General features: G+C 39.3%; 1 protein-coding gene across 1 annotated transcript; it reads right to left on the bottom strand.

The window, feature by feature from the left end:
• Positions 1–286: 286 nt before the first annotated feature.
• trafd1 (TRAF-type zinc finger domain containing 1) lies at positions 287–21,198 on the bottom strand. Its single transcript, XM_041787938.1, has 12 exons — positions 20,967–21,198; positions 20,375–20,422; positions 18,752–18,887; positions 16,691–16,744; positions 16,166–16,601; positions 13,998–14,291; positions 13,859–13,923; positions 5,664–5,924; positions 4,715–4,850; positions 3,969–4,185; positions 3,444–3,501; positions 287–1,299 (listed from the first exon to the last, which is right to left on the bottom strand). Exons 2-12 carry the CDS (start codon positions 20,407–20,409, stop codon positions 1,261–1,263), a joined length of 1,731 nt encoding a protein of 576 aa, XP_041643872.1. The 5' UTR covers positions 20,410–20,422; positions 20,967–21,198; the 3' UTR covers positions 287–1,260.
• Positions 21,199–21,529: the final 331 nt, after the last annotated feature.

Raw genomic sequence — 21,529 nt, 5'->3', positions numbered from 1 at the left:
ACAAAACTCCCACAAAAACACTCAAAAATTTTGTTGAAAGCCTTCCAAGAAGAGTGGAGGCAGTTATAGCTGTAAAGGGGGACCAACTTCATAGTAAAATAAATGTATTTGATTAATGTCATTAAAGTCCCTGTTGGTGTAACCGTCAGGTGGCCAAATACTTTTGTCTACATAGTGTATGCATCACTTTGCAAGTGAAAAACACTTGCAAAGATGCGTGACTCTTAAGGTGATGTATAGGTAGAACATTTTGTAAAACAATACAGAAAGAACAAAAGTGAAGCCGTGACTGTCCTCATTAAACATTTATTAGCAACACAAGACAAAAAGCTGTATAACAGTTGTTTCTAAACAGGATTAATCAGCGGTGTGAAGTGTCATCAAACTAACCACCAGCTGATTTCACTGGATATGTGTCCTTCACTTTTTGAGGTTACTGGAAAGATGTGATTCTAACAAAATGCTCTGGTGCTGTCTTTCTAAAGTGGACCCTATGTTACATAAAATACATCTTATTTATCTCAAATCATATAAGGAGGAGCAGCTTACAACTATTTCACACTATTTAAATGAAGAGTGGACAGGAGACACCGCTTCAAGAGGGACCACAACACAAATATACGTCTATAGTTAGGGTTTTTAAAAAAACTTACTGTAGAGTATTAAAGACAAACATGTAACAGTATAAAAACACAAATGTCCCATAAAACGGTTATGTTTTTTTCTTGGTCAAAGATGCATACATGTATCAAATCTGTTCCTCAAGCCCTTTATATCAAAATATTTTTATATATCAAAGTGCTTCAGAAGATTCAGAACAGGAACACTGAAGACGACAAACCAGAAAAACCAAACAGGGATGAAAACAAAACGTCCTTGGCTGGAATCAAAAGGTTAAAAATATTTCACACAAAAGCACAGTGACATGTTTCTGTGTTTGAAGATGAGCCAGGAAAACACTCAAAGGTAAGACAAACAAATCAAATTCATAGTAAATAAACTCATTTTATAATTTAGATGTTAAGGCTAACATGTTAGACATACAATCACTGAAAGAATTTTTCAAACAGGATATCCTTGAAAGAAACAAATTACTTATAGTAGAATTAAACGGTAAAATTCATAGATATAAACTGCAGGACAGTAATGCTCACACAGGCACTTATAAGAAAGGTATACGTTTGATTTTTAAATGTGTGCAAAAAGAAACGAAAAGCAGACGAGGAGGTTTGGTTTCTGTTTCTCCTGATGTTCTTGCTCTCACTCTTCCTGCTGCTCTTCATTCTGCTTCTTGGGCAACTGCAAACAGGAGGAGAAATTATTTTAAAAACTAAAGTTTGTTGGGTGGTCCCTTGCCTTAAAGGTGCTTTAATTTCAGGAGATTTTCATGTCTAGGACGAAGATGCTGACCTAAACTTTGTTTTCAAATATTAATAAATGTACTGTATGTGGGTGTGAATATACATTGATATCAAATTTGTTGCAGAAATGCTAATGCAGAGGCCTGGAGGGCAAAAAGAGCTGAGTGATGTAGCCTTTACCATTGACCACTACGTTGAGCTACAGCACTGGCTTTTTAATATATTCAAAACACCGCATGTAATCCACAGAAAAAATAATGGTATTGATTTAAACTATACTTTTTGGTCTTTTTAGACCCTTATGCTCCAACTGGAATCCTACTTGAATTGCTAAAAACATAAATTCCTCACTTAGATGTTGTTCAAGTGACAGTTTATCTACAGTAACGGAGAATCCTTCTGATGCAGCAGTATGAAAGACTTCAAAAGTACGGACACTGTATTTATGATGTGTTGGGTGAATAATGCTGCCATTTCAAAGGTGAGGGGCAAGAAATCCTTCATCATTCAAGTCTAGGTGATTGCTAATTAGCTAACATCAGCAAAGGCATCAGGTTTGCTGTTAGTCGGTGTTCTGATGCTGTAGTACTGTAAAAGGCAGTCATATTTTGATCAAGTTACTACAATATTTTATGGTAGGCTTAGGAGGAGTCTGTTCAATTCTACTACCTGGAACCTAAAGGGATCTTGGAGCATCTAACATCATTAGTCCACTGTTTCCTCATCTCTGGGTTTCCTTCTCTGATGGTGTTCTGCAGAATTATCACCCCTCATCACTTTGCACTTCTAGCTTAGCAGCAGCTGTCTTTCAGTTACAGAAAACAAAGCTGGTTAAAAAGACCTAAGTTGCAATTGAGACAGACTTCTCCATAGCATACATCTGCAAATGGACTTTGCTATCCATCAGGGGGCAATTCCACAAGTGTCATAAAGATTTTCCATTTTATGGCCCAGACTCAACTCGTCTCAGTTTTACTTTTTGTTTTGTTTTGAATTTTGAAGGGATTGTGTCTGGTATCTTGTACATTTTAGTACCTTCAATGGAAGGGTCATGAGTGGGATGTCCCACACAGGAATCACACCCCTCTTGTAGTCTGCAGTGCTGTACTAACCTTGCAAAGCAGATAGATTTTCCAGACTCCATGTCATCTGGCAAATCCATCATGCAAAGTTTAAATCCACATTGTTTGTGCCGCACCAAACATGGCTCAGACCAATCAGCATCATTTGAGGAGATCAAGGCAGTGTTTAGGGCAGGGTTTAGTTGTACTCAAAGCCATCAGCAATGGCTTCCACAAGTGTCACAGTTAGCTCGGATGTAGCTATCATGTTGCAACAGTTCTACCAGAACTGGACCACATTTTTATTTAAAAAGAGCGCAGAATCACATTGCAATTTTTTTCATGACCAAGAAGATAATTTTGCTCTTCTCCCGACCTGCCTCAACATGATTTTTTGATCATTACGGGTAGGTTGAGTTGTACTGTAAGCAGGTATATACAGTGGCTGCTACCGCCAAGGCAATTAGCTTAGATGCAGCTGTAGGAAAATGGCTGTTAAATCAGAATTGCTGCTTATTAGTTTATTTAAACAAGAGCAAAGAGTCACACTGAATGCTTCTCTAGGTGGAGAATACGTTTTCACGCTCCTTCAAACTGGCCTCGGCATAACTTTTATCCACACCCTTATTCACTGTTCACATACTACAGCAGCATTTGCCCATCAGTTTGCAGATCATGCATACAACCTTATTTTGTCTTGTCACTCTGATTGGCCCATCATGAATGTGACAGAACATTAGCCCAATCACCTTCCGAGAATTTTTTGAAAAGTCTTGCCCTTCCAAAACATTCTTTATGGGAGGTTTTCCAGATGAATTTGAAATTTATCCATGCAATATATTAAACAGTCTATCTGGTGTGTCAGGTTAGTGCTGTATTGCTGTTTGACCAAACTCTCCTGTACTTTTCAAATGTGTTTTGTCTCGCTGCTTACAACCATCTCTACTAAACTTGTCCCCTTGCTCTGACCAAGACCCAGATACTCAATTTACCTGATTTAAGAAAAGAGCCTGAGGTTTACCTTTGACATTGGATTCCTTATGTTCCCTCTCCCTTCTTTATTTTCTGGTAGATGTAGTCTGAAAGACAAAGACAAATGAGGATATTAATCGTATATTTCTGTATATAACAAAGCACAGGTCATCACTTAAAGTAGACATATTTAGTTAGTTAAAGAAACACACAAGCATTACTGAATTATTCTAGAAAAATTCAGGAGTCTGCCCCAGGAATCTAGTTCATATGCTGGGAGACTTCCACTGTTGGACAAGAAGGGAGTTTCAAGCGTCAAGATCTAATGTAAACTCTGGCTGCAAAGATCCAATATAACAGATCAGGCAACCCAGTCTCACACTATAACAACAGTTATTCCTTTATATCACTATCATGTATAATGCTGCTGTGTTTACACATCTGCCCTACCCCACTTCAGACTTCTTGTAGTTTTTTTCCAATCAGGCCAGAGAGAAAAGTACACTTTAAGCTGAGGTAAAAGGTTTATGAAATATGAAAATTAGTTTTGAAACATCTTGATCTTTGATTTTACCCCTTTATTGATGAAGACCCAGATCTTTCTGTGTCATAGAAAGAAGACTGATCTCCTTCTGCTCCCCTGCTGTGCTGAGGTCTGTCCCTCACAGAGACGTCACAGCCGGACGTGTTTCTTTGACTCGGCAGTCCGATGTAACCTCGCGGCCATTCCCTCATGTTCTGTCCTTGGGAGGAGTCTCTGTCAAATCCAAAGTTCTCCTCTGAGAAGTCCGCTGGAAAAAACAGGACACGGAACATGATCAAATACAAAGAAACAGTGAAGAAAAATGTTATTTAGTCCATTATAATTATGCTATGCAGATTTGGAAATCAAAAATTTGAAAAATGTTTGGAATTGCAACAACTGTGAAAATCAAGGTTAATACCAATATAGCCAACAGCCAATTCAGATATTCCTGTTTTTTTCATCTCTTAAAGTTCATTCTCAAGTCTGTTTATCAAATGAGCTTTAAAGGAGAAGATTTCTCCACTACCCTTGTAAGTCTTTTCAAGGGGAGAGGGGGCACTGAAGATCTAGAATTAGGTTTAAAAAAAAAAAAAAGAAAAAAGAAAAAAGAAAGAAATGGGACTGAGCCTTAGTCTTTCCTTTGTTGTTTATCTAAGTTTTAGGCTAACACATCCAAAAATGTTTGTGCCTTTTATTCATAGAAAAGAAATTTATTTTTTTCGGCACACTTTCTGCACATTGTTCTTCCTTGATGTAGTTTTTACCTGTGTTGTGGAATGTATACTAAATATTACCTTGATGTTTTATTCTCCTCTGAAAATCAGGAGACGTTCTGCCAAAGATGTCTTTAGGACTCAGCGGTTTTTTGAGAGACGCTTTTGCTACATTGTTCAGTGGATGGGCGGTTTGAGGACGCATATCACATTTATCCTGGAATAAACAACATATCACAGAAAAAAGTCAGGTTACGTTTTATATATTTTCAAAGAGACAATTTACACAAATTATTTACGACATATTTCAGGTTGAAGAAATATTGCACCTTCAGCAATATGAAAATTGCAGAGGGCCATACTGCAATCTAATCTAAATTTCAATTAACCCCCCCCCCCAGTCTACATCCATCTTAAGTTTAAAATTCACACATAAGGTACGTGATGTCAGTTTATGACATCTCTGGTCAGAAGATGAGGTCCTTTGTCCAGTTTGATGGAGAGAGCACCTATAAATGTGTTCATCTAATACTGTTACAATGCTGATCCTTATCAGAAAACCATCGTTTATATTTACTTTGTTGGCCATTGGATAATAACCAGAACATTATTCATTTTTTAACCATTAAATCCCTAAACACCCTGTGTTTACCATTGATTTACTTAATTGGATGGAACGTTTTCACCTAGAAAGAGGCTGGCCATTATTTGGACAGAATACCCACATGGTTGCTCCTATCAATAACAAACATGCTACTGTTTATCAATGAAAGAGTAAATAGTTATCGGATTCTTCTGGGGAGAGGACTGAGAGCCCTTATGGCTCTGAAGGTTAAACTTCAGTGAATAAACATATTTTTTTAAATATTTATGGATGATGTTAAATATGCAGACATTTTTCCGATTCCAATTAGAGAATAAATAGAGAAAAGTCTATACACAATACAAAAATGACTAAACAAAAAGGGGACAGTCACTCAGCACATGAAAACAATCTGATATAGGACATCTAACTTCATAAGTAAGGTACCTGATGGTGGAAGACGACAGCCTCCTCCAGAGCAACACCACAGAACTCACAAGGAATGACCACATCGCCCTCTAGAGGACTGGCAGGAGGACTGTAGGAGGCCGGAGAGACTGAGCGAGGGAAGGTGGGGATGTTTGAGGCAAGAGTGTTGGGGAGGCTGTGCATCAGTCCTGCAGCGTTCCTGCCTGTCCTGTCCTCTTTAGGAGGAGACACGGGATGTTTGCTGAAGGACGCAAAGGCGGAGGCAGGGCTGCACCCGGTCTGTAACAAAGAAAATAGAGACAAAGGGATGCTGAGTCTATTTAAAACTGGCCTGACACAAGAGTGTGTGCCCCGACGAGATAAAGATGAGAGCCACATGTTCAAACAGCAAAGAAGTAGATTCTGTACAGTCTGCAGAAAGGATAAGCAAGGGTGTGAGACTACTTTCATATCACATAGTAACTGACTGGATGTGTTTAGATATGAGCATGCAAAGATGGCCCCTGCTAGGAGTGTCTGTGGGTTTAGATATGTGTGAATATATGATATGTTCCTCTTAGATCTGAAGCACCTTGACCCATTAGTCTACCCAGGATTTGAAAGCCAGCTTCTCCCAGCATCACTCTCTATCAGTCAGACCACCATAATAAATTTCAGTTTAGCCTTTCTTTGTGTCAGTGCACTCCTCAATAAGGTTTCCAAAATATTCAATATTTTTACGATACCTCATGCCTTCAACGATACAGTGTCCAATATTTTTATACTCTCAGTAGAAACCAAATTTACCAAGGGTGTAAAAAACCAATATAAAGTCATTTTTTCTCATTAAACTGCTGTGAGCAGGAGCTACAGAGTGCGTTTACATGAAGTGAGTATCCCAGTTTCGATCAGGTTTTTCAGGTATCCAGTTTTTCAGTTATGTTTGGGCATGTAACATCATATATAGATCTCAGAAACCTGGATAAGATGAAGCCTTGATCCTGAGTTTTAGAAACCTTGATTTCTAAAACTGTTTTTTCTTCCTGAAGAACTAAGGAAAACTGTGGCATGTACTTGCGTGACCCTGTTTTCTAACAGCTACCAAATACCTGCACAGCCACAGCCTCAGCCAAGTGAAACATTATGACAGCAAGAACAAGAGGTACTTGCCCCTAAACAAACAAATAAACTTGGTTTTTGGCCTAATTATGAAAGAATTAAGGGAGTTTAGATGAGAGACTCTGTTCCACCAATCATGTTTGTGTGTCTTAAGCCATCACTCTCTTGTCCAAGACATCGGCAGAGGTGAGGACATGTAGTATTTATTGTTGCTGGCTTTTCCCATAGCCAGAAATGAGGTGGGTACATCATGGCTGCAACACAATGTTCCTATTTCTTAGTGCTAAGCTCGCAACAGGTCCAAGCGGTCTCAGATTTCTAAATTTTTAGTAGTAGTGTAAGTAGTAGTGTAAAAAATTACCACCTTAGCAGGCTGCACAAATAAGATGCAGAAATCAGAAAGTGTGATACTAGTATGTACCACAAAAACAGGGATAGGAAAAGTCTGACTTTTCTGTCCATGTAACTCCATAACCCAAATTATGACCAAAACCAGGATTAAGGGCAAAACCAGGATATTCAAAGCAATTTGAGCAATCTCAAAAAGAGAGAAGAGAGTGTACAGTGGAGGGCGATTAAGTGGAGAGCGTGATCGCACTTGTTACAAACAAGGTGGAGATACCAAGAAATTAATGATGCAAAATATTGATTTTTTGCAGATATCTGATTTGCCAATATTTACCAGTTCATTTAGCTGATACAGATATCAATACTGGTATGTAAATGTAGTCCTTGAAACACACTTTAAAGTGTTAGGGATGATGATGAATAAAGAAAGACTTCAGCTGATGTAGGTCTGGTGGTCCTGCAGAAAAATCCACAATGTAATTCGTTCAGCCAATACACTGACTGCAAATATTGGCAGTAATTTCAATATCTGCCTATACCAATACCATCTTGATAAAGAACTAAAAACATGCCAGCATCTCTGCACAAACTTGCAGGAAGGTATGAGATTTAGTCTGATTGCTACTGAAGATGCACTCCTTTCTTCCCATTGCGTGTGGTTCTGTGCTGTCCTTGATCAAAGTCATTACAGTTACTCTTTTATTCAGGGCTCAGTCTTGGGTCCACTGTTATTTACATTTTATATCAATGGTATCGGTAAAAATGTTCCCAACGTAAATATTAATCTATACACCAATGACACTGTCATGTATTTCTCTGCTCCTACAAAGCATCAGCCTCTCTGTTGCTTACAAAAAGCCTTTTTTATTGTACAGGACACTTTGTGTGATTTAAAATTGGATCTGAATACTGATAAAACCAATCTCAAAGAGCAAAACACTGAACCTGCCTTCTGTTACCACATCCCAGGGTGATGTGATTGAGATTGTGTCTTCTTATAAATATCTTGGTTTCCTGATTGATGATTCTTTGACTTTTAAGTTTCATATTGACCTACTTGTCAAAAAGTTGAAGTTGCGGCTGGAATTTTATTTCAGAAATAAGTCTTGTTTTCATTTACTGCAAAGAAAAGGCCTGTTGCTGCCACATGCATGCATCTTCTCAATGCCTTAAATCTTTAGATACTGTGTACCACAGGGCACTGAGGTTTATAACAAACCTGAAGTCCTTAACTCACCATTGTACTCTGTATGATCGAGTTGGTTGGCCTTCTTATCAAAGCGTAGGCTAAATCATTGGCTTATCCTAATTTATAAGGCTATTCTCAACTGCTTCCATCATTCTTGTGTGATTTTATTCATGTGAAAAGTTCTAGAACGTAGGCCCTCGATAGGCAGCCCCTGGGCCGCATCCGGCCCACCAGCCGCCTATTTGTGGCCCCCGAACTGTTATTCCTTCGCTATGTGTTTTGGTTGGGTCAGCACGTGTTTGCCAGGGCTTGTCTCTATGCCAACGATACACAGACAGCCTGTTGCTGGGTTACTCAGAGTTTACTGCTGTGAGCCCAATTTTAAGTTTCACTTTCATTTCTGGAGTAGTTCGCAAATTGACACTTTGCCAGTTGTGGGAGTCTAGACTGCGCGAAAATGGCGTGTTCCAAGTTCACTGCTAAAAGAAAAGTGGACAGTGAAAATCAGCAATTCAAAGAAGAATGGATTGAAAAATTTGCAATCATTCTCCCTCTAACCAGCACAAGACCCATGTGCTTAATATGCCAGGAGACAATCACTGTGTTGAAGATTTCCAATTTGTAACGGCATTATGAGACGAAGCATAGGGATTTTGAAGAGACATTTCCTCAAAACTCAGGGTTAAGAACAAAAAAAAATAAAAGCGCTGAAATCATCATATCAAGCTGCAAGCAGGATTCTTGTCACATGACAACATGACATCTTGTCTATGACACAACAACAAAAAGCAACAGAGTGCTCACCCAGAGTGGCGTGGATTTTGGGTAAACACAAGAAGCCATTCTCAGATGCAGAAATAATAAAAGAATGCATGACTGAAGTGACAGACACAATGTTTGAAGGCAAACAAAAAGAGGAAATGACAGCTAAAATGAAGCAAATCCCCCTCTCAGATTCCACAGCAACAAGACGCACTGAAGCACTGGCTGGTGATCTAGTTAAGCAGCTGTGTGATGGAATAAAAAATGCAGAGTGCATTCCCCACTGACACCACTGATAATGCTCAGTTGATGGTGTTTATGAGGTATTATGATGAGTCAAAAAGGGAGTTTGTTGAAGATGTGTTGGGCTTGGCAAACCTCTGTGGACAGACAAGGGGTAAAGACATTTACAACGTAATACTGGAAATGCTGAATGAAAAAGGAATAGATGTGAAGAAAGTTGTGTCAGTTGCAACTGATGGAGCTCCAGCTATGATGAGCAGAGAGAGAGGACTGGTTCAGCGCCTGAAAGTTCTCCACTTTCACCAGATATCTTACCACTGCATAATTCACCAGTCTGTCCTGTGTGCAAGTCTTGAAGAAATCTACTCTGAAATCATGGCAACAATGAGACTCATAAACTTCTTGAGAGCATCATCTGCACTCTTGCTGCACCCATTCCTGACGGAGGTCAGTGCAGCGTTTGATGATTTGCTCCTGCACAAAAACATCAGATGGCTGAGCAAAGGCAAGGTCCTGGAGCGTTTTTGGGCCATTAGAAATGAACTACTAGTGTTTCTGTCAGAGCAAAAGAGTGCAAAAGCAAAACAGTTCATGGATTTCCTGCAAAATCCAGAAAAGATGGTAGCTATGGCATTTTGACTGACGTAACATCTCATCTGAATAACCTAAATCTCAAGCTTTAAGGGAAGAACAACACAGTATGTGAGCTGATGTCAGCAGCGCAGGCTTTCCAGAGGAAACTGGAGGTCTTCAAAAGTGACCTACAGGTAGGCTGTTCAACATTTTCTATCACACACATTATCTGGATTTTACTTATCTTTTTAAAACTTCATGCCCTTTTTTTCAAACTGAGTCTCTCATTCCTGTTTAATTTTTACCTATAGGAGGGATTGCTCCACTTTCCCAAACTTTTGGAACAGACCAAAGAAAAAGGAAAACAAGTCCTTCTGTGCATTGACAATCCATTTCTGGTCAGAAATGTGAGAGAATTCACTTCAGAAGCATAACAAATCTTCCCATGGGCTACAGCTGCATCACTGCAAAGTGAGCTAATTGACCTGCAAGAAAACATTGCACTGAAAGAGACTCAGTGTGACGTTATCATCTTCTGGACAAAGATGGTAACTGCAGCTAATTTCCCTCTGCTGCAGAAGATGGCACTTTACATTCTGACGATGTTTGGCTCAACCTACCGCTGTGAATCTGCATTCTCAACAATGAACTTGGTGAAGAACCAGTACCGCAGTGGACTCACAAATGAACACTTGCATCAGTGTGTCTGCCTGACCATCACACTATTTGAGCCAAAGTTCAAAACATTGGCAACAGACACAAGATGCCATTTCTCTCATTAAACAGTGTTTGACTCCGACACACTTTGAATGTAAAATAGTTTTTCATTACACTTTGATTCCTGGGATCTTTACATATCTATTTACTAAAGGAATCTATGGAGGTGTTGATTAATTTGTTAAAATGAAAGGGACATTTGGTTTTATTTTAGCATGTATGCTAGTTTTGGAATTTCTGAGATGTGTGATTCACCTTAGGACAGAAATACATTTTTTCCTTCTTTCTTGTGGTTCTTTGTGTTTATAATTAAAAAGAAAAGTGTTCTTAAACCCCTCCTGATAAATTTGTTTTGGATTCATGACAGGGGTCGTGTTTTGTTTTATTCAACTATTTATTTTTAATTTATGGCAAAATGGAAATGACATTTTATTTTAGTTTGTATTTTTAATTTTGGACCTTTAAGATTTGTATTTGAGTACCCCTGTTCTAGAAGACAAAGTCTTTACTCTGTGACTCAATCACAAGATTTTTGCCATCTGTGCCCAAAATCTGTCTTGAAATGGGTAAAAGGAGTTTCAGGTATGCTGCTTGTGCTGCCTGGATTCTGCTACAGAAGACTTTATGTCTTGAGGAGCTAGTCTCTTGAAACCTTTTTTTTAAAGTAGATTGGAAGCATTGGAGGATGATGCTTCAGATTGTAGATGTTTTGAACAATGACTAAGTGCTCTGTGATTCAGGATTTGTTGATCTGTGTTTGTAACTGTTATATTTCATGTCTGTAACTCTGTTAACTGTGCTGTTGTCTGTCTTAGCCAGGACACTCTTGTAAATAAGAATACTGATCTCAATTGAGTATTTTTCCTGGTTGAATACATTTGAACAAACAAATATATAAATAAATTATCAGTCAGCCAATTATCCACATTTTGTCAAGTTATTTTGGCATCTCCTAGAGATGCATGTGTTACTCTAGTGTCTGTTGCAAACAGAAAAGAGCAGAAAAGAGTGACAGATAAGAAAGAAGAAGAAAGTATGGCAGAAGAAGATACTCATCGGGGGAAAACAAACATTTTTTGATCACTGAAATTGTGCAAAAATGAAAGGCATACATAAAAAAAACTGTTGAAGGAAAAGGAGATCTGTTTTCAGACACCACTCACTAAAATATGAATACATTGGAACTACAGAGTAAGGACATACAAGAGCACCAAAGAACCTGCACAGGATATGCGAGAGGCAGATGAACTGAGCAGTGGGGACCATGAGGAAACCAGAGGTGGATGAGTGGCAGTCAGTGAGGGGGGAAGACTGGTGAATGGAAACAGTGCTCTACATAAGGGAAAGGCTTCAAAATTACTAGCTGAAAACTTAAAAATGTTTTGCTTAAGTTGGCACCAAAGATCAGGATAAAGACAGGTATTATTAAAGACTAAGATAGTGCCAGACTCACAGTGGTGACAAGCCAACAGGCTGTTTTATGTTGTATTTTTGATTTCAACTTTTAAAAAAAGACTATGAGAAGTCAGGATATTTATGTTGGACATGTCTAGGCTTTAGAAGTCTGACCTGTCGTCTGCTGACAGTTTTACACCCCCTTAAAATGTACCAAATAAGAAAATTAGAAACTACAGAATCACTGCATATGTTTTTCTGGATTATTGAAGATAAATCAGAGGGTTTTTTATCGGGGATATACACTGCTTTTGTCTAACTAGTGGATTTCCTTCTCTTCCACATGTCCCATGAGCCAGTTCTGATTTGAGATAATGCAGAAGAAGACCTAAATGCATCATGAAAAAAGAAGTAGGTCATGTAATGTTTTTTTTTTTTTGCAGTGATAAACTGAAAGTGGGTTTGGAATGAAAATATTTCACAATCAGATTTATGAGGCAGCTTTAACAGGGAGTGTATGCTGGTTATATCTGCTGGTTATATTTTGCTTTTGTGATACGTGTCATGTGTGCAAATAGGATTCTCTGATCTGCTAAAACAAACTTCCTGCCCTGATTTTTTCCGGTCAGGTGTACTCAAAGTAGTGCTGGATTGCCATTTTTTCCTCAAACATTATAGCTTTGGTGAACCAATACTGGCCAGGGTTGAGCACAAGGTTTTCCCTTTCCCCAGTAATGCCTCTGTTGCATTTATATTAAGATGAAACATCACAGGGGTGTAAATTTCACGACTTGAAACGGCACAGAGAATAAGCCTCCAAGAGGAAAAAAGGTTTAAATTGTCCTGTCTGATGATTTTCATGATAATAATAATAATAAAAATTTTATTTGTATAGCACTTTTAAAAACGTGAGTTTACAAAGTGCTTTGACATGTGCAGAAGCAAGCAGAAGAACAAAGCAACAACCCAAAGAAAAGATAAGAAAACAGAACGTGACAGAACGTGACAAAATCAGCAGAATCCACAAAGAAACTTTCCTGATGTTGAGGAAAGTCTACAACATCCAGTTTCTGTGCAGCTGTGTTGCTCGTTTTAAACCCCTTTTCCACTGAACCAGTTCCAGAGCTGGTGACAGGCTAGAGCTGGAGCTGGTTCATAGTTTGTGTAATCTAGGAGTGATCAGGGAACCAGTTTGCTCCTAGGGGGCTGAAGCTGGCCAAAAAGCCATGTCATTACATCACTGTAGTCATCACTGCTCGTCTCTGCTTTCCCTGCAACATGAGCCAAATTGAGGCACACAACTTGCTGTCTCCTTTGATTCTCAGCTGTTTACAAGCTGTGCTCTTCCTGGTTATTATTACATTCCAGTCCCACCAATTTTCGCCCAATTTTCTGGTGCAGAGCTTTGGCTATGGAAGAACAAGAACTGGTGCTAAATCAAGTAAACAATCCTGCTAGCTAACGGTACAGTAGTTGAGCTCTTAGCCAACAAAAACATTGATAGCTGTGAAGTATGAACCCACAGCCCGCAAGTCGCTCTGCAGTTTTCTTTAAAAGCACAATTATGTCCAAATGAGGGAGAGAAGCTGTTAAAAAGTGGCACCAACAGCCTGGTCTATGCTGTTATGTATTTCAGCTGGCTCTATGCAGCAAAGTGGCTGCTTACAATACAGAAAGAGTAGGAGTAAATTTTCAATCCCATCAAGACGTGTGCTGTTTGATAGTGTTGGCTGCTCTTGTAGTCATAGCAGCACATGCCTCAGCACACCAGTGTACAGGATGCAGCCAACTTAGTGCAGATAGTTAAAAAAAAAGGCTGGATTTTACAGTAAATCAAAAGTGAAAAATCCCCAGCAACAGTGCAACAAAACAAAATCACATCTCCTACCTGATGCAAAATGAGGTCCTCTTCAGGGAACAGCTCCTCACAAAACTCACAAGGCAGCATGGTATCTATAAAAAGAGTCAAAAACATTGAGAAACAGGTGACAGACTAACTTAAAGCACTGTAACCAGTGATGACGTACCTGTCTGATCATGGTCCTGCAGTACACTTGTACTTGTGTCTGTAGAGAAGTTTGTGTAGTTGTTGTTCGGTGGAGAGAGAGGGGAGTTTGCAGAGGTGTTGGACGTCTTCCCGATCTTGTTGTCCCAGATACCACTCCACAGATTGCCTTCTACACCTCCAGCTACTGATTCTCCATCACTCTGCAGGCTCAGAGCCAACATGTAGGTGAGGCCTGATGAATCCTCGTCCTCTGTGAGCTCACTGTGTGGCCACACACTGCTGCTGCTACTCAGAAAATCAGTCTGCCCCAGCACTACGAGAAAGAAATTATTATGCAGAAATTTTGGAAAAATTTTAAGCAGAAGCAAAGCAACAGAGTTCCCATCTAATAGAACAGCAACACAAGAAAAGAATGGGATAAGATTCTGAGGTGTTATTGTCATTTCTTCATGATAAATATAATGTTAAAACCATGTTTTGTTTTGTTTTATTACCAGATTGTGATTAAGGTTTGTCATGGGCAGTTTTACATTTAAATGCCCAAGAGTAATTGAACACTTGTGCAATTAGGTCCATAATAAGTGGATTATTTTTTTAATCGCATGTTTATCGTCCCTTTCAACACACTTTGGTTAAGCCACTGCAATTAGTCTGTGCTAAGAGGTTGTCACGCCTCATCGCACAGGTGCTATGACAAGTGAGAGAGGTGTGTGCATGCCAGCTGCACAGATGCCACTTGAAGTTTTACACAAAAACTTCACTCCACTTTGATTTGAGTTTTGAAATTCATGCCCTGTTAGCTCTGTTAGAAATCAATTGAAGCTGTAATTTAGGCTGTTTTGTTTTTTGTTGTTTTTCAAGTACATTCACTTACTAAGCATATATATATTGGTTACATGCTGGTTTTAGAGCTGTAACAAACAAATTATATATTGTGCTACAGGATTTTTGTTCTGTGCTACAAGACTGTCAACCTCTGTAGCACCAGTGCTATGGGCAAAAAGTTAACGTACAGCCCTGTGTTAAATTAACACACCACTGCTCCTTAATGTCTCATATTTTCACCTTTAAAACTCACAGACAGCTCAGTTGACAAGTCAAAAGTCATCGCCATCTTGTGATATGAAAAAATTCTTTTTCCTGTTCCCCAATTTTATGTATTTTCCTAATCTATTTTATTAAAGAATAAAAGAAGGTTGGTATCCCAACAGGATGTCATTAACCCTTAGTTTAAGACAATACAAAAATCCAAAAAGAAATATGATTTGTTTTAAAAGCTGAATTTCAAGATGTCACAAAAGGAGATTGATCGCAATAAAGCAAAGAAATTCTGAGATTAATGGTGATTAAAAATGCAATGGTTTGAAAACCAGAGTATTAACTAATCCCCTAAATATGCATTGCATACAATTTCATGCCACAAATGCAGCAGGAAATACTTTAGAGTTAAGTGTGTTGCCCAAGGACATATCAACATGTGACTGCAGGAGCAGGGGATCAAACCCACAACTTTCTGGTTGAAAGACTGCCCACTCCGCCTGCTGAACCACAATCAACCTACTCTATCTCTGTCTAGCCTTTGACTGATATTTCTAGGTTAAAATTAAGAGTTGAGTTAAGAGTTAAGAGTTATAAAAGTTAAGAGTTTACTCCCAAAGTGTAATTTTCACTCCATTCTGAGTGAAACAGTCTTCAGTGTTGGAGTTATTTGACATTGTTGATCCACCGGCGTTAGTTGAACTGTGTAGAGTCAACTGATCTAAGCTCCGCCAACTGCGATTTCAAATCTGGGGGGAATGTGTGGGTAGAGCTCCCCATCATGCTCTTGGGCAGAGTGTTTAGATGTGTTTTATGTGTATTAAGTTGTATTTGGATGTTTCCTGTTGTACTGTGATCCCTGCTTGTTGTTTCTGATGTGACAAACATTTGACCATGAGCAAGGTTATCCACTGAGTTAAGCCCTGGATCTATTCCCAACTCTTGGTTTCTCCTCTATATTTTCCCTCCACTCTCTGTCCCCGGTTTCTTACTCTATATAAATAAAGATAGATAAGCTCCAAAATATATCTTTTAAAAAGGCATGGAAAAAACTTTTCATTACTATTTTGTGTGTTTATAGAAAAATATCCACATGGCATCTTTAAACCGAATAAGCAGTTCTTTTAAGCTACAAACTGATAAACTCACTGTGGCTGAACGTATTTCTTGGGGCAGAATTCTTCCAGTCTCCCGAGCTCTGAGTTCCCCTTGAAGTGTTACAAACTCGAGAATCAAGCGGCCGGGAGAAGGCTTGTTGTTCTGCAGCACTGATGTTGTTATTCTTTGGGCCTCTCTCTTGTCCTCTCAGGAGGTTTCGAATGGAGTAGGCTTCGAACCACGGCCCGGGAGAGTGTGGCTCTCCGGGACTGCGACTAAGCCGGCTGTTGTTCCTGTCTTGTGGTGGTGTAAGGCTTCCACATAGGACTGGATGTACAGCTTGTTCCCTTAACATGACGTTGCACTTGCAGTGTGGACAGAGCTCAGTGCGAGTGCCGCAGTAATCTTCATGTTCTTTGGATTGACTGAAAACAATTTCTAGTTCACAGTATTGGCAGGGGACCAGCCGCTGAGGACATTCAGAACTCTGAAATGGAAGAGAGTCATGAAAAACACTTGAAGATGTCATCATGGCAGTAACATAGATGTAAATAGGGAATTAACTTTTTTCAATACCTGATGAACATCAAAATTATTCTTCTCAATCTTCAAACCGCACTTGCATGTAATCTGTAATGAAAGTGAAATCACTGAAGTTGCCGTTTAACACTGCACTCTTGTTTGCCATTTCATTTGGGAAGAAATTTAGGCCTCATCACGTACACAGTTATTTTTTAAAACAAAGATTTTCCTACTGCCTTTTCAAAAATAATCCTGTCCACACATGCTACGTTCTCAAAAACATCTTTGTGCACTTAAAAATGCACTTTTGCATGCTGTAAGGAGCACGCCATGTTAACAGCATGAGGATTTATTTGTTTGTACAAAGAAGTACATCTCACTTAGGGACAGCAACAATATAATAGAGATAGCAGCAGAATTTACATTCTATTAAAATTATACCGAAAAGGTCCCACATGATGTAAAATCAAGAAGGCACATTGCATGAAATGAGGTTGAGCGGGAAAAGGAGGCATAAAAACAGAAAGAGAAGGGAAAGAAAAGCAACAACAAAACAAGACTAGGTAAAAACCTAGTATGTGGCTGACCGCAACTATCTGGGATGCTTGTTGAAATGCCTGACTGAAATGTGTGTTCTGGCAGTGATTTTGCCATGATTGTTAGTAGTTTACAGCCCAGAGGGCGTCGGTGAGACTAGTGACATCACCTCCTCCTGCACTCTTTTTGCTGGGCAGCTGTCCCAGTCTTCAACTTTTCAATGCTCCATTTCTCCACGGCGCCTCCTCTGATTGGAGCCCCGTTAGTGGCCATTATTAGCTGGACCAGTATGGGTTGTTATTTTGTACACCTGATTACAGCGCAACACCAGGATCTGAGGTGTTTTTGGGTTTTTGTCCACTTACGTTTTATGTCAAAATAGCGGCAGCCATGACACCTGTGGAGACCATTATTACCTGCCCATGGATCTCCTGTGTTTTCCTTGGGGCATACTGTTTCCCTTTAATGACCACCCTCAGTTGTTCTGACCACAGTGGATGTGTTTGATCCTCATACCAGCCACGCTATTTATGACCTGCAGCATCAATTAGTACTTTTCTCTCCGAACTCATAACTTATCAGCCCCACACTGCTGTGTTATGCTCTGACAGCATAGAATCATCTGATTATGCCCTCTGATCACTGTTTTTGGGGACAATTGCAGAGTGTGAATGCTTTAAAGTGAGGCTATGTTAGCCTAGCAGCGGCAGTCCGCTAGCTTTGCCTATTACATTACTGAAAATTTCCTCATCATTCTCTGCTATACAGCCATAACTCCCCAGTTCATTGGTTTAGTTAGCTGGATGTGGTTGTTATCTTCGAAATGAGCCGTTCTGATTGCTCTGATATGTCTTGGATTCTTTATTAGATGAGATCGTGTGGGCTCCCCATTAACCATTTGTGGTAGGCACATGCTAACTCTTCATCAGCGTGTGCTCCTAACAGCGGTTGAAGTCATATAAAGCTATGCCGAATCAGACCGGGAGTGGAGAGAGAACATTTTTTTCTGTCACAGAAAGCTTTCAGTGTTGTCCTCAGCACTAGCTGTGATGAAGAAATGAGATGTTCTGGCTAAGTTCGAGCTAACGTTTGGCTAGTTCACAAGCATTCACACAAGTTACACTTTTCCCCCTCAAGAATCACATAATCATGCCAAAGCAGCTCAGCAGAGGAGTAAAAACATCTTTCCCAACATGAAAAGCTTATAGGGTTGTTTTATTCTTTGTCATACATAAATGTGGCCCAGTTCTGGTGAAACAGAGGTTAAAGCTATTTCTGAGTATTTAGAGCAGCCATTAGTGACAGCATTCAGTCCAAGCAAACGCAACTCTGTAGTATAAGGCTGATACAAAAGCGTCACTCACTCAGCGACCAGCAGACAGATAGACAGACAGACAGACACACTCACTTAGACACAGACGTTGCCATATGTAGGGCTGACCTCAGCGGTCAGCCAGAAAGGGTTTACTGATGAAATTGGTTCACACAAATTAGTTCAGGCACTAGTGTTTCATATGACAGCCTGGTTTTGAAAGCCCAATACATGAAATGCAAAATCTTTGCAAGGGCCTCCATTACCTGTGTATGCTCCTGTTGTTTGTGCTCCTGCAGATCTGAGCGGGGGACTGGCTCCTGGCAAACATCACAAAGTGCGATGTTTCTTCGACAGTGTATCTCGTGGGTTGTAAAATTAGCCTCGGGAATGTCATGTTTGCTGAAAAGAAAAGGTGAGGAAACTTTTTAAAGCCTTGTTGTTGGGATGAATAATTTAATGTGACTAGTCACAGGGGATGAAATAACACCATACTATAGCATTTATAATCGATGCAAGTATGGGACAATGACAAGAAAAAAAACATGAGTTTTGGTTTAAAAATTCATAAAGGCCTTTTTGGAGCAATCAATGTTTTATTAAAATTTAATATACCTTGTTTTACTGGGGACTACATACCACAGAAAAGCGAGAACAAAAAATCATGAGAACCAGGTTTTGTAGCACACATCGTTCTAAGAGTGTATCATTACATCCCCACTGACAGGGCTGAACAATAATAAAAAGTGACATTGCTTTATGTTTTCTTTCTGCAATGCTTGTATAGCAGACCAAAAAAATACAGAAAGCTATTTTGCACAAAGGCAGTGAGTTTCTACAGGCTTAAGGGTACGGCTGATGGGGATCCAAATTAAATAAACAAATAAACAAATAAACAGTTACTTTTAAGGTAGCTGATAATAGGATGCATGATATTGGATTTTTGCTGATATCTGATATATAGATATTTACAAAATAATTCTAGCCAATATCGATACTGACATTTAACTGTAGTTCAGACCTGAAACTTGTCCTTAAAACACACAATTTAAAGTTTGAGGATAAACAGATTAACAAAGTTTAATCCTTAAGACCGGCATTAAAGTGAAAGGAATGATGAAGAATAAAGACAAAGACTTCAGCTGACATAGGTTAATTGGTCCAGCCTTTAACTCCATTAAATTATTAGTCCATACAGGCAATGTTTACAGTTCATATACAGTGCATTCAGAAAGTATTCATAAGGAAGTGGCTGGACAGAAGCCCTTCCTCAGTGCAAAACACATGGAAGCCTTTTTATGTTAATTTTTTGCAAATTCCTTTTACGTGTTTTGCTCTGACGAGAAATATCTGTCTAACCACTTCTCCATTAAGCCATGATTTGTGGAAGGCTGCAGTGATGGTTGTTCCTCTGTAGCTTTGTCTCACCATACAGAATCTCTGGGGCTCACTCAAAGGGACCATCAGGCACTTGGTCACCTTTCTTACTAAGGCCCTTTCAGCTCTTGGATGAGTCCTGGTTGTGCCAAACTTCTTCCATTTGAGAATTATGGAGGTCAGTGTGCTCTTGGGAACCTTCAGTACAGCAGAACTTTTTTGTAGCCTTCCCCACATCTGTGCCTTTCAACATCTCCGTCTCTAAGCTCTGCAGGGAGTTCCTTTTAGAGTGAAGGGGGTCTGAATACTTTCTGAATTCACAGTATCTGATAGCATGAAAATGGTATGAGGTCATGCAAAAATGTACACATATCTACTTAAAATACACTCTTATTTATTAAGATAAATTCAATGATATATTTTAGTGAATGTTCATACTGCAATAACAATTAAATTGCGATTTACTGTGTAGCCCTACCAACTGATAAATACATTTAAAAATTCATACTCACCAGTTTCCACAGAACTGTGTATTTTCATCCGCCATTGTTTACAAAGGCCTGTGGGGGGAAATATACCTGGTAATAAATGACTAAAAGGGGTTGTCTAACAGGTCAGCAGACAGTCATATGGAATCTATCTTTAGTGTGTTGCTCTTGTGCTTATAAATAGTGCATACATTGTTAACAGCTAGTAAACTGAATGTCTGATTAACATGCTGACTTGGGGTTTTAGTAATTAGTTGCCGTCGTCGACGTTGGACCGGCTCAAACATCTTTTGACCGAATGTGTTCAAATGTAGTCATCATCACTTATCAGCGCTAATGTTGAAAGTAAAGACAGCTAACACAGTCATCGAAAATAAACCAGCTGACAGCTCTTTCGGTTCGCTCGCTCAGTGTTTTAAAGAAGCTAACGTTAGCTAACTGTTTGTCTGGCCTAAACGACAGGATTCCCCGTTAACATTAGCCAACAGGCATCTTGAGCCATCACAAAAAGTTATACAACGTTATCCCTGTTTGCTGTAGCAACACAGGTAGCATAGAATTAAAACACCCTTAGCAACCACATAACATTAGCATTATGTAGCTAGTGATGACTAACTTTGAGAGCTGTCCGTTGAAGCCAGGGAGCTAACGTGTCGTCGGGTTCGGGCTCCAGCCGCCCGAGCGGAGCAGAACGAGCACAGCCGTTTTGATGTTACCGTCCGTGAAATATCTTCAGGGAGAAATGGAAGGATCAAAAAGAAACCAAAAGAGAATAGCTGGCAAACAACCTGATGATAACACTTAGAAATATGTCATTATTTCCTTCTCTGTCTATGTTCACAGAAGAATTTTTAACCCTGAGATACGTCTGTCAGGCTTTCATTGACTATTGCACTCGCCTTTTATTACATTAGTTTCATGGAAATAAATCGGACTTTGATATCTTAAAATTTCCCCGTCTTACATAGGTAGTTTGTCGTGGCTACAACTGTTTAAAGGAAGTTGAAAAAGACAACGGTTATCCATTAGAGCATACTGTAAGTCTAAACTCAGGGCACAATGTATCAGCTTTTCTCTTGGATGGAATTTGATTGGTTAACACAGTGCGCTTGTAAAAATGTCCCGTGTGATACTACTGGCTTTCATTTCGATCCGATACAGTTTTTCTACAGTACGATA

This window comes from Cheilinus undulatus, linkage group 5 (genome assembly GCF_018320785.1).
Source record: "Cheilinus undulatus linkage group 5, ASM1832078v1, whole genome shotgun sequence".
NCBI lineage: Eukaryota > Metazoa > Chordata > Actinopteri > Labriformes > Labridae > Cheilinus > Cheilinus undulatus.
The sequence above is the reverse complement of the archived record's forward strand: the minus strand, read 5'-3'. Positions and strand labels throughout refer to the sequence as shown.